Here is a 12,057-nt window from a genome sequence, read left to right as displayed (position 1 = left end):
TATTTTTATTTCAGAAGTCTTTTTGTAGGCAATATCCAAACTGATTCTAACATTTATATGGAAATATAAAGGGTCTGGAATAGCTGAACCAATTTTGGAACAGGAATAAAGTTGGAGGACTGAAACTACATGATTTAGAACTGTAAAAATTGCAGTAATTATATTGAGATTTTTGTATATGGTTAAATACACAGAGGAGAAGTAGAATGGAATAGACTAGAAGCAGGTTCTCTCACACACAGTCATTTAACAGAGGTGCCATGACAATCAAAATGGAAAAAAGACTTTTAAACAGTACAACAACAATGGATATTCCTATACAAAATAATTAACTAGACCCTTGCCTCACATTATTTGAAATAATCATGGTCATAAATAGAAAAATTAAACCTTAAGCTTACAGAAGAAAAACAAAAGTCTTCATGATGTTTTAATCTAATGACGATTCTTGTAATATAACATAAATTAAACATAAACAAAAAATTGTTGGTAAATTGAACTTTTTAAAAATTAAAGAATTGCTCTTCAGTGAAGTGTTGTAACAAGATGTAGTTGAATGGTAGAGTGAGTGCCTCGCATCTGAGAGTCCCTGTTTTCACCCTCTTTATTCTATACATTAAAGAAAGAAGAAGAAAAGAAAACAAAATAGGCAAGGTACAGGTCAGAGAAACACATAACATCTGATAAAGGACTGGTTTCAAAATAGTTGACATCCAACTCACAAATAAAACATTGAATATCCCAGTAAAAATAACTAAAATAACACAACTGAAGAAACACAAACAACACATAGAAAGGTAAATAGCCTTGTTAGCTATCAGAGGAATGCATATTAAAGCATAATGTGATATTCATATTCAGAGTTACTGAAGTGTCTAGTGTTGTTCAGACACAGAAGAATTGGAACTCTCATAAATGAGTGAAGGGAAGGGCTGAAGAGATAGCTCAGCAATTGCTGCCATCCCAGAGGACCTGAGGTTGATTCTTGGCACCCATACTATAGCTCACAGCCATCTGTAACTCTGGCACCAGGGGATCTTGAGGCACTCATCATACATGGTATACCACGCAGGCAAAATACTCACACACATAAAAGTAAACTAATTAAAAATAAACAAATAAATGGCTGAAGGAACATAGCTTATGGTTTCTTAAGAGGTAACACACGTATTTGTTTACAATCAGCAATTCTTATTTGTAAGTAACAAGACAAATGGAAATACATTATCTATATAAGATACGTGTGTCAAATTTTCATAGCCATGTTTATTGTAGCCAGAAAACATCCTTGTTTTATTGTGGAATAAAAAGAAAAAAAAGATGGGTGGTGGTGGCGGCACACACCTTTAATCTCAGCAGGTGGGAGACAGAGGCAGGCCGATCTCTGTGAGTTTGAGGCCAGCCTTGTCTACAGGGTGAGTTTCAGAACAGGCTCCAAAGCTTCAGAGAAACCCTGTATCAAAAAAACAAAACAAAACAAAACAAAAAAAAAAACAGACTAGTGAAGTAAAAGAAGCCAGATTTGAAAAACTTAGGAATTGGAAGATTTTGCATATAACACAGACTGAATATAGGTAGGCAGAAAGCTACCCATACGTAGTGCCTGGGGATGGAAATAGGAACTAATAATAAACATGAAAGTGCTCTAATGGTAGATTGTGATGATGTCACCCAACTATAAACTTACACACTTATCAGGTCACATGTTTTGGTGTCAAATGGTTTCTTCCAGTGTTTAAATAGGGGTTTTATTAAGTAAGTGGTTTGCTTCTCCTAAACACCTTTAACTTTAAAGGTGAGTTTGAAATTATTTTGTTGAGCTTACCATAACATTTCTATCATTTGGCTCTAAACACATTGTATTTAACATTTTATTGTGTGTCTGTTTTCTTTTTTCCTTTTAAAGCTACCTAGTTAACTTACATATTTTATATTTTATTTCTGGTCCTATGCTACAGGCTAAGAGATTTTAATTTTAGACTCTTTTAAATTCTGTTTAGAAATATTTTATCCTTGAATGTGTTTGTGTAGGATTTGAAGCCTCAGACCTTTAGAAATGCTTATGATATACCAAGACGGAATCTTCTGGATCATTTAACAAGAATGAGATCTAATCTTTTAAAGAGCACCCGCAAATTTCTTAAAGGCCAGGATGAAGGTTAGAGTACAATTTTAAATGTTCCTGTTTGTAAAGTAATAACTTTTCTTTATAATTGTAAGGGAATGATAACAAATTTTACAGGCTTATACTCTCATTGTTAATTCAAAAAGTGACATAAAGGGGAATCATTCACACAGATAAACATACACATAATTACAAGTAAAAATTTTTTAAAAGGGTGATTGATCTATTATTTTCTATCTTCCTTCTTACTGTCACTGTTAATCACAAATTCTCTTAACAGTTTATTTCATTTTTAGCCTTCCTCATACCTTCAGATACATGGACATATATAGTCATTTTCTTGCTCTATTTTAGTGTCTGATAGTTTTACTCTGGGTGGCCATTTCATGGCGTATTCTGCTACTTCCTTGATGTATCTATGGTATCTAGTGCAAATCATATCAGATAATCATTAACCCGTTGCTGTGACTTGAACATTCTCACCTCTGGTTTATATTCATCTGATAATTCCACTCTACTGCTTTCTATAAATTCTACTACTATATTTTGCCTAGAAGATAAAATTACTACTTTAAAATTTACTTTTGGAGAATTAAAGGCTCTTATATTTTTAGACTTCCCATATTAACTTCAGTATGTAATAACACAGGATAAATGTAATTGTGTAATTATATTAGTGAGGGTAACTTTTGTTGTTGATATATTCTCTCTGAAAAGATCAAGTGCACAGTGTACCTATAGCACAAATGGGGAATTACCAGGAATACCTCAAGCAAGTACCTTCTCCACTAAGAGAACTTGATCCTGATCAGCCTCGAAGGTTGCATACATTTGGCAATCCCTTTAAACTGGATAAAAAGGTAATCTGAAATGTTCTATGATATAACTTGTTTGTGGTAGCTGTTGTCAATTTAGATAAAATTATTTTCTGGGTAGAGTATCCTATTTAAAAAGTCTCAGTAGTATAGTATTAATTAAAAAATTTAGATTAGTTGTGCTACTTAAAAAGTTTTAATGAGAGGTTGGGGAAATGTCTCAGTGGGCTAAGGACTTGCCTTGCAAGCCTGAAGAACTGAGTTCAAATCTTCAGAACCCATATAAAAGCCAGACACAGTAGCACTCATTTGTAATCCCCAAACTCTGTCAAGTTGGGAGTTAGAGACAGGTGACTCCCAGAAGCTAGTGGGCCAGCTAGCCTGGCACACACAGTGGCAAACAGGAGACCCCCTGTGTCTTAAGCAAGGTGGAAGGTGAAAACAATTACCTGAGATTGTAACCCCTGACTTCCATATGTGTAGTATGGCATGCCCATGTCCATGCTGACATGATTGCATGCACCCCTACACAAATGGCATAGACATTCAAGAAAAGGGCGGGTGGGTATGTATGTATGTATGTATGTATGTATGTATGTATGTATATATTAGAAAAGTAGATAGATACCAGAGGCTATGAGAAGAAGGGTAAAGAAGGGGAAGATAATGATTAAGGGGTACTAAGTCTCAGCTTGAGAACTAAGTTTTAGTGATCTATTGGCAACATTGTAATCCCAATTAATAATAATAATACTAATGTGTTATATATTCCAAAATGGCTAAAAGAACATATTTTTTAACTCTTACGCTCTTTATACTTGAGTTGGTAAGATAATGGCTGTGTTAATTACCTTGATTAAAATTTTTTTTTTTAAGATTTTATTTTTTGGGGGGGCTGGAGAGATGGCTCAGAGGTTAAGAGCACTGACGGCTCTTCCAGAGGTCCTGAGTTCAATTCCCAGCAACCACATGGTGGCTCACAACCATCCGTTGTGAAACCTGGTGCCCTCTTCTGATGTGCAGATATACATGGAAGCAGAATGTTGTATATATAATAAATAAATAAAATTTTAAAAAAGATTTTATTTTTTACTTACTTGTATAAATTGTGAGTCTGTGAGTTATTCTTCACATATGTGCTTGAGTTTTGGAGGCTAAAAGAGGGTGTTGGATTACTTAGAGTTGGATTTATAGGTGTTTATGAGCTGTCATGTCTGGTTAAGAGCAGTAAGTGCTCTTAGGTTTTGACCCCACAATTCAATCTTTAAAATACAATGAGTGTGTGTCTCTGTGTGTGTGTGTGTGTGTGTGTGTGTGTGTGTGTGTGTGTGTGTGTACACATGTATGCTCATGTCATGGCACACACGTGGAAGTCAGAGGACAAAATTTTGTGGAGCCAGTTCTCTGGTTCTTCCACCTTTCTGTGGGTTCTTTCTGGGCTCTGAACTCAGGTCTCCAGGATTGTGAAGCAAAGCTCATTAACCTGCTTTTCTACTGTGCCAGCCCTTGATTGAACCTTTCTACACTTAAATCAAGCTGTTACATTATATGCTATAAATGTGTAGTTATTCATCAGTAAAAATAAGTGGTGGCCATTACATTTTTAAAATTATATATAAATCAACATTTTATATCTGTCAATAGGGTATGATGATAGATGAAGCAGATGAATTTGTGGCTGGACCTCAAAATAAACACAAACGGCCTGGAGAGCCAAACATGCAAGGAATCCCGAAGAGGCGCCGGTGTGCCTCTCCACTCTTGAGAGGTCGGCGGCAGAGCCCTGCTGTGAACAGTCACATCGGAGGGAAAGGACCGCCTGCACCCATGACTCAAGCACAGCCAGGTCTTATTAAACCCCTTCCTCTGCATAAAGGTAGCACTTTGGGGCTTTCAAATACTACTTGCTATTTTGGGGTTCCTAAGGGAAGAGATTTTTATAATAGAAACAGAAAAAGATTGTTCAGCAGAGTCCAGTGAGTATTGTTTATTGTGAATTGGTATCTAGTAGCTTTTGGATGTCTTTTTGATGAACACTTTATATATTCATACTCTATTGTATTACATGTCATGCTCTAAAATGACATTAGTAAATCTCAAAGATTTCACAAATGGTTTTGGAAGGAGTATTTTCACTACAAGCAAAAATACGCTTTTCAGTTTAGTAAAGTGCAACAACTGGCTATTAAATGCATAACTATGCTACATTTATGAGCAAGGCAGTAGTGATCTCTGTCCTCACAGTAGGCAAGGAAAGAAAGTCATATTCAATCAATTACATGTGTGATAAATGTTAGAGTGTTTACATACTGGGGAAGATTTGACATGAAGAATTAATTTCCTGAGAACATTATGTTCGTGGATGAGTATAAATTAAAGCTTTACTTGTGCTAAAGAAAGTATGCATAAAAATATATAAAAAGAAAGGTACTTAAGGAGACCCTAAAGAGTCCCATTATAGGGTTGGTACTGGCGTATTTAATATGAAGAGACTGGAAAGATATTCAGAATCTAGATCATGGATGGCTTTGGAACCTATTGTAAAGATTCTGTTTTATTTTATTTCAGGGACAGTGAGAAACCATTGAAAGGTTTGAAAGAGGTAGTAACTCGGTTAATTAGGATTCTATAATTATATTTGAATATAATGTGGAATATTTTCAGGGAGAATGTATATATGGGAATATAGAACATGAATAAATCAATGTTTTTATTATACATAATGACCCCACTGGCTTACATAACATCTTTTTTGTGGGGGGAGGTGTTTCAAGACAGGGTTTCTCTGTGGCTTTGGAGGCTGTCCTGGAACTAGCTCTTGTAGACCAGGCTGGTCTCGAACTCACAGAGATCCACCTGCCTCTGCCTCCCGAGTGCTGGGATTAAAGGCGCGAGCTTATATAACATCTTAAGTGGAGACAAAACCCAATATTATGTACCATTTGATGGAATTCCATAATACTCCCTCTAAGTTCACCTGATCCTTCTATTGGATATCAGAGTGATCAAGCCTCTAGAGCCTGTAATTCTGCAGGAAATAAAAGAAACAGAAAAATATGTTAACAAAAGAGGGGTAGAGTCAGAAAATTAAGGTCATAAAGAATTTTATAAAACAAAAAAAGTTGGTTGTGTTGTTTTTGTTGTTAGTGAAAAGAGACACAGAAGGCTTATAGTCTGAAGTAGCAGGAAACAAACCAGTTACAATTCAAGGGCCTCATTTGGATCCAGAATCTTTCAAATACAAAATTTATAAAATAACTGAAGGATGTACATGCTGATGGGCTGGTTGATGTCATAATGTAATTATTATTCATCCACAGGGGCTAGTTAGTAAATGCAGACGATTATAACCCGACACTGTGTCTTGAGAAACAATAGGCAAGATGGGAAAAGCAATAGTTGTAAATTTACTTTATTGGTGTGTTGGCAATTTCAAATGCTTTAGAAACAGACCAAGAAAATTGGAAACATTTTTTGGTCTCAGGCTGTTTTGCCAATAATGCTTTTTTTGTGGAGTAAAGGATAGAAAGTTTTTTGATTTTTTTTTTTTTAAAGGATGCAGGGTAAGTGAGAAGAAAAATATTGAGACGAGTATGAAAAATTAGCTCTAGGGCTGGAGAGATGGCTCAGAGGTTAAGAGCACTGACTGCTCTTCCAGAGGTCCTGAGTTCAATTCCCAGCACCCACATGGTGGTTCACAACCATCCAATATGAGATCTGGTGCCGTCTTTTGATGTGCAGATATACATGGAAGCAAAATGTTGTATACATAATAAATAAATAAATAAATAATCTTAAAAAAAAAAACTTACCTCTAAAAGGCAGAGTCTGGTGAATGGTCCAGAAAAATTCAAGGAGATGAAAATGGTGGTTTTGCTTAGGGTGTTTAAATCCTAGCATGGTAGACACATTTTAGACAACGATCAGAAAGAGAGGACATAATCTCCACCAAGAAGGCAAGAGGAAATGGCCCAGAGTGTTGGTGAAAGAATGCTGCTTTTGTTGAACAAAATGGATTTGAGTATAAATTAAGAACAAGGGTGTAGAAGAGATTTCAGGACTTTGTTTTTCTCCCATAAGTAGAAAGTAGATATAATACTGAGATAGAGGGGAGATTGGAAAAGTTAGAACTTAGAAGAGAATAAGGGAAGCTGAATAACATCTGTGGGAGAAGGAGAAGATGTTGTGGTCTGCTTGCTAAGCAGTGCTGAAGATGGAGACCTAGGTTATAATTGCGACCATCTCTGCAAACCCGGCTCCCATTTCTCAAGCAGTTGCCATCACTCCAATTAAAGGTCTGCAGCTAGCAGACAGGGTAAACCAGTCATGAAGTCTGGTGTTTTACTTGACAGATAGTGCAGGGTGTTAGAACTAGTTCTAACTAGTAAAAAGTTAGACCCATTATGGAGATAAGCCTCATAAAGAAGAAAGTGTATATATAGCAAAAGTCTGATTATTAGAAGAAAGTAGGAGTTGCTGGAGTAAAAGTTCAGCTGTATTAAGTAAGGACAAGGAGCTGGAATACTGCAAAGGGATGCACCTCTATCTTTGAGTTTGTGTTAGATGGAAAAGGTGGACGTGGGATGGAGAGGTTTTTGAATTAAGGGTTTTGATAGATGCTGCTGCTCTGCATAGCTATTGGTGCTGCAGAATTTACCAAATGGAGCATGAATGAGGTTTACCTGGGCTTCTTGTTAAACTACATATTATCATGCACATGGAGGCTGGGGCACAAAGGAAGCATTTGAGAGGCTCTGGTGGGGCTAATGCCACTTTGAGTTGTAAGAGCCTCCTAGAATGTCAGGAAGGGCTTGAGAATGTACAGTGAAGGAGGTGCCAGAGCATGTGCACTGGGCTCAATCTGAAGATAATGATGAGATTAGGTAAGTTACAGTGTTGCTCAACAATGCAAGAGTTTAAAAAAAAATAGAAATTTTGAAATTGATTTAGGAAGTGAAGGTATATCCCACTTTTACACTGTGTATCCCACTTTTACAGTCATGAAAAAGCAATTTCTGTTCTAGGTTTGAAAATGAGAACAGTGTTGTTGTCTTTATTTTTAATAGGAGAGCTGGGTTTTGAAACTATTGTGGGTTTTTTTGTTGTTGTTGTTTTGTTTTTTTTTTTTTTTTTTTTTTTTGCCTCTACCTTAGCCAAAAGGCTGAGAAGCAGTTCTGGAGAACAACGGTTAGAGCTTAGAAAGGACCAGGGAGATGATGGAAGGAGGAGAGCAGTGGATTTGTGGGAATGTTTGTTCAAGGAAACTTGTAGGAAGCAGGCCTTTACATTGAGATATAGAACAGATGATGCTGGTGCTCTGGAGGCTAGTGAACAATCCAAACTTTAGGACTCATGTCTAAGAATTTTGTATTTATTGGCAAGCTTGGTAAACTTTGGGTCTACCGGTCTATTGAGCTGAAGTGTGCACCAAAGTATTGAGTGGCTGGGACTGAAAGGATAGCTAGAAAACCATGTATGCCCTATTTGGTGCTTCTTGCAGAATGTTGAGCTATAAACACCATTCTTTACTTTTATTCTAAAGAATAACAGCTTATAATACAGAAGTAGGCTTAAGATGAGGAAGGTAGGTAAAAAGGTGACAGTGACAATTTTCGTGATGTATTTTTCTCTGAAGTACTGAAAACTTGTTAAATTGTTAAAAATAAGGTAGAAAATTGAAAGCTAAAATAGGCTTTGTTTTAAAATTTCTTTCTAAGGACAGAATTGCAGGATTCTGTATGTGTTATGAATGCTTCATGTTGATATACCTTTGGCAAAGCCTAAGAACCATATCACATTGTTGGTATGTCTTAGTCGAAGAAATGAGTTATCTGTGGTACTTGTGTTTCTTGAATATTTTTATTGTGTACTTTAATACCAGGTAATATTGGTTATATTTCTTTGGTTTTGTTTCAGAAGCCACTAATGATTCAGCAGTAGATGATGTGGTTGAAAATCATGTTGCAGACCAGCTTTCATCAGACATGACACCAAATGCTATGGATACTGAATTTTTAACATCTCCAACCAATCTTCTGGAACCATCAACCAATCATACCGAGGCCCTTGGTCATGAACATTTAGGAAATAATGACCTCACTGTTGGTGGATTTTTAGAAAATCATGATGAGCCAAGAAATAAAGAACAGAGTGCTGAAGAGAATATACCAGCATCTTCACTCAGCAAAGTAAAGAAGCCGGTGCATTGCAGAAGCCATGAAGAGGTCAACACTGAACTAAAAGCACAAATAATGAAAGAGATTCGAAAGCCAGGAAGAAGTATGTTGAATTAGAGACAAAATGATGATTTATGTGTTCAAATAAACAAAAACAAGTCAAATTCCCTAAAGCACACATCTGATTCTAGATTAGTTTTGAAGTACTTACTATATGACCTCTAAGATTTAAGTTCTTATTCAGCTAGAAAACTGAATAATTTTGGTGCTCATGGTACTGTATGTAGCTGCCATGACAGGGATCGAGAATCTTGCCTGTTACTTCAGCTAGGAGTTGAAATTTTAGTAGAACAGCTAACCCAAACAGAGGAAATACTAACTACTAAATGACTTGAGTGTTAGGTTGACAATATATCTAACAAGTAGGGCACCTGCGTAGCCCAAAGTTCAGTTCTCAACACCATCCTCTCTGCAAGCTGCTTCAAAACCTTTGTGTTCGTAAAGTTCCTCTCTACTGCCTACCAGCATGTATGAATTAGGATAGCTAGCAGGATGTGCTTTAGCCCAAAACCAAAGTCATTAAGACTGTCACATAAATGCAAGAGAATTCTCTGGGTACAAGAACTGTGAGTAGTATTGGCATCCATTCAGAATATAACAGGTCATCACTACTGTGATGGCGCAATGAAATACAATGGAAGGGTATTGAGGAACTTGTGGAATTTTGGATGGAGTTATATGTGAAAACTTGAAAGTGAAGGAGTACCTTTAACCTTTGAAGGTTTTCTCCTTTCATTGTGTTAGAGTTTAGAATTTAAACGATAAGGATGGTTTCTGTAAAAGCTATTTGCCTGTTTCTCTGGGTGACTGCAGAGCTCTTTAATTCATCTCTAAGCTGGCTTATTGGAAAGTTTTGGCAAAAAAAAAAAGTGCTTAGGAAGTTGTTTAATTTTTGGTGATGCATACTTTCATGCACATATCTAACAAGTAGTGCTGCTGTATCTGTGTTAACAAGTGGTAACATTTTTATGTGGAATATTTTTGTCTAAGTATATTTTTGTCTGAGCAAAGAAGCTGCAGGAAAAACATTGTGAGAATATAAATAAAGCCAGTTAATAATTTTTCCTTCTTTTGTTTTAAGAATATGAAAGAATCTTCACTTTACTGAAGCATGTGCAAGGCAGTTTACAAACAAGGCTAATATTTTTGCAGAATGTCATTAAGGAAGCATCCAGGTAAAGAAGCTTGTTTGTTACTGAATACTAGTGAATGGTTTTCAATTTGCATGCTTGATGTTTGAATGGCATTTGTGAGTTTATGCATGCATTTGGTTCATTGAAATGTGAATTTTCCCCTTTTAATTAAAAGCTATTCATTGAAACAGACACAAACCCTTGAGGAATTATGTATCTTTTCCCTTGTAAACTATTATATTACTTTAGAATTCTTGTTTTTTTCTTCTCATGCTTTTTGATGGTGTTGTATGTAAATCTTTAATTTTTTCTTCTTTCTATATTAACCTTGAAAGGCAATACTGTAACAATAGGAAGGTTGAGAACAACTGCTTTAGTTAGGATTTTTTTGGTTTTTGGTTTTTTGAGTGGCTTAGGCATGGGCTACTTGAATGATCAAGATAAGGCTGTACATTTTCATATAAGTCGAAATATTTTATCTGTCTTTTGTTCAGTTTATAGTGTACCTTGAATTTTTAGTGTAGATGATTTTTGAGACAGTGTTTTGCTGCATAGCCCAAGCTGGCCTCAAACTTAGATTCATTCTGCCTTAGTTTTCCAAATGCTGGGATTAGAGGCATGTGCCCCCATATTGATGCATCTTGGATCTACTTGTGTTCCTTGCAGCTGCCTTTCTGTCAGTTTTGTCTAGAATTTGGAGCCTGTTTGCATCATTTCACAAGCAAGAAAGGGAAAACAGAACATCCAGTATTCTTGAGATATTCTAAAAAGCATTAGTGATAGTAATGATTTTGTGCATATAATTTTTGCCTACTTATATTTGATAATTGAAAAACATTTTGTGCTATATATCCTGTGTTGTAGATACCTTATTACAATTGATGTCCTAGTCCTCAAATTGTAGTAGAGCACTGTGATTTTTAAATGCTACTACCAGTTTTCTATTTCCATTTTGTAGGCTCTTGCATTTCTTCCTTGTTTCCATTTTTTTTTTTTTTTTTTTTAAACACTTAGTTTTCAAAAAGGACTGGATGGAGTAACTGCTTTGGGATCCAACTTTCGCTATAATGTTTAGAATCCTTGTGCATATTAGTATTCTTTTTTCCCTTTTCTTTTTCTTTTCCTTTTTGGTGGTAGGAAGAATGACCACTCTTCCATTGTTCCTAGGACTAGATAGTTCTTTTTAAGGAAAAACTGTAATTCTGTTCTGGTATAAAGAATAATTTACAAATCTTTCATCAAGTTTTCATCAAGTTTGTACCACTTTATTTTGTATGTTTGGTACACATGTGGAGGTCAGAGGATACTTTCAGGAGTTGAGATCGAACACTCAAGTCATCAAGGTTCAGGGTTGGCTGTAGGCTTTTTGAAAAAAAAAATATTTTTTTTGAGACTAATATTATGTCATTTCCCTCTTCCCTTTTCTTCCTCCAAAACCTTTCCCCCTTGCTTTCTTTCAAATCCATAGCCTTTTCTATCATTAATTGTTGTTACATGCATATATCTGTGTGTATGTTAAATATAACCTGCTTGGTCTGTGTAATGCTACTTGTTACTGTTTTAAGGGCTGACTGTTGGTTATTGCATAGCCAGTGGGTGTGTTCTACCTGGAGGAAGACTGTTTCTCCCACTCTCAGCATTCCTCGATGCCTGTTAGTTCTTTGTGTAGGGTTAAGGCCTCATAAGCTTCCTCTATCCACTTTAGCATTTTTATTCTACTTTAAATAATCTTTCCCAAAGCCAGTTTT

The 12,057-nt window shown here is 35.9% G+C and overlaps 1 protein-coding gene across 4 annotated transcripts in view; it reads left to right on the top strand.

The window, feature by feature from the left end:
- Ints6 (integrator complex subunit 6) overlaps nt 1-12,057 on the top strand; it is an 80,509-nt gene that overhangs the window by 56,890 nt on the left and 11,562 nt on the right. For 3 of the 4 annotated variants that reach the window (XM_027390364.2, XM_027390363.2, XM_027390366.2), the window contains 5 exons: nt 2,032-2,158; nt 2,843-2,985; nt 4,585-4,816; nt 8,857-9,219; nt 10,258-10,351. In XM_027390364.2, coding sequence (XP_027246165.1) covers nt 2,032-2,158; nt 2,843-2,985; nt 4,585-4,816; nt 8,857-9,219; nt 10,258-10,351 — 959 coding nt within the window. The remainder of the gene's footprint in view (nt 1-2,031; nt 2,159-2,842; nt 2,986-4,584; nt 4,817-8,856; nt 9,220-10,257; nt 10,352-12,057) is intronic. The other variant, XM_027390365.2, reaches the window with a different exon arrangement.

This window comes from Cricetulus griseus (genome assembly GCF_003668045.3).
Source record: "Cricetulus griseus strain 17A/GY chromosome 1 unlocalized genomic scaffold, alternate assembly CriGri-PICRH-1.0 chr1_1, whole genome shotgun sequence".
Classification (NCBI taxonomy): Eukaryota; Metazoa; Chordata; class Mammalia; order Rodentia; family Cricetidae; genus Cricetulus; species Cricetulus griseus.
The sequence above is the reverse complement of the archived record's forward strand: the minus strand, read 5'-3'. Positions and strand labels throughout refer to the sequence as shown.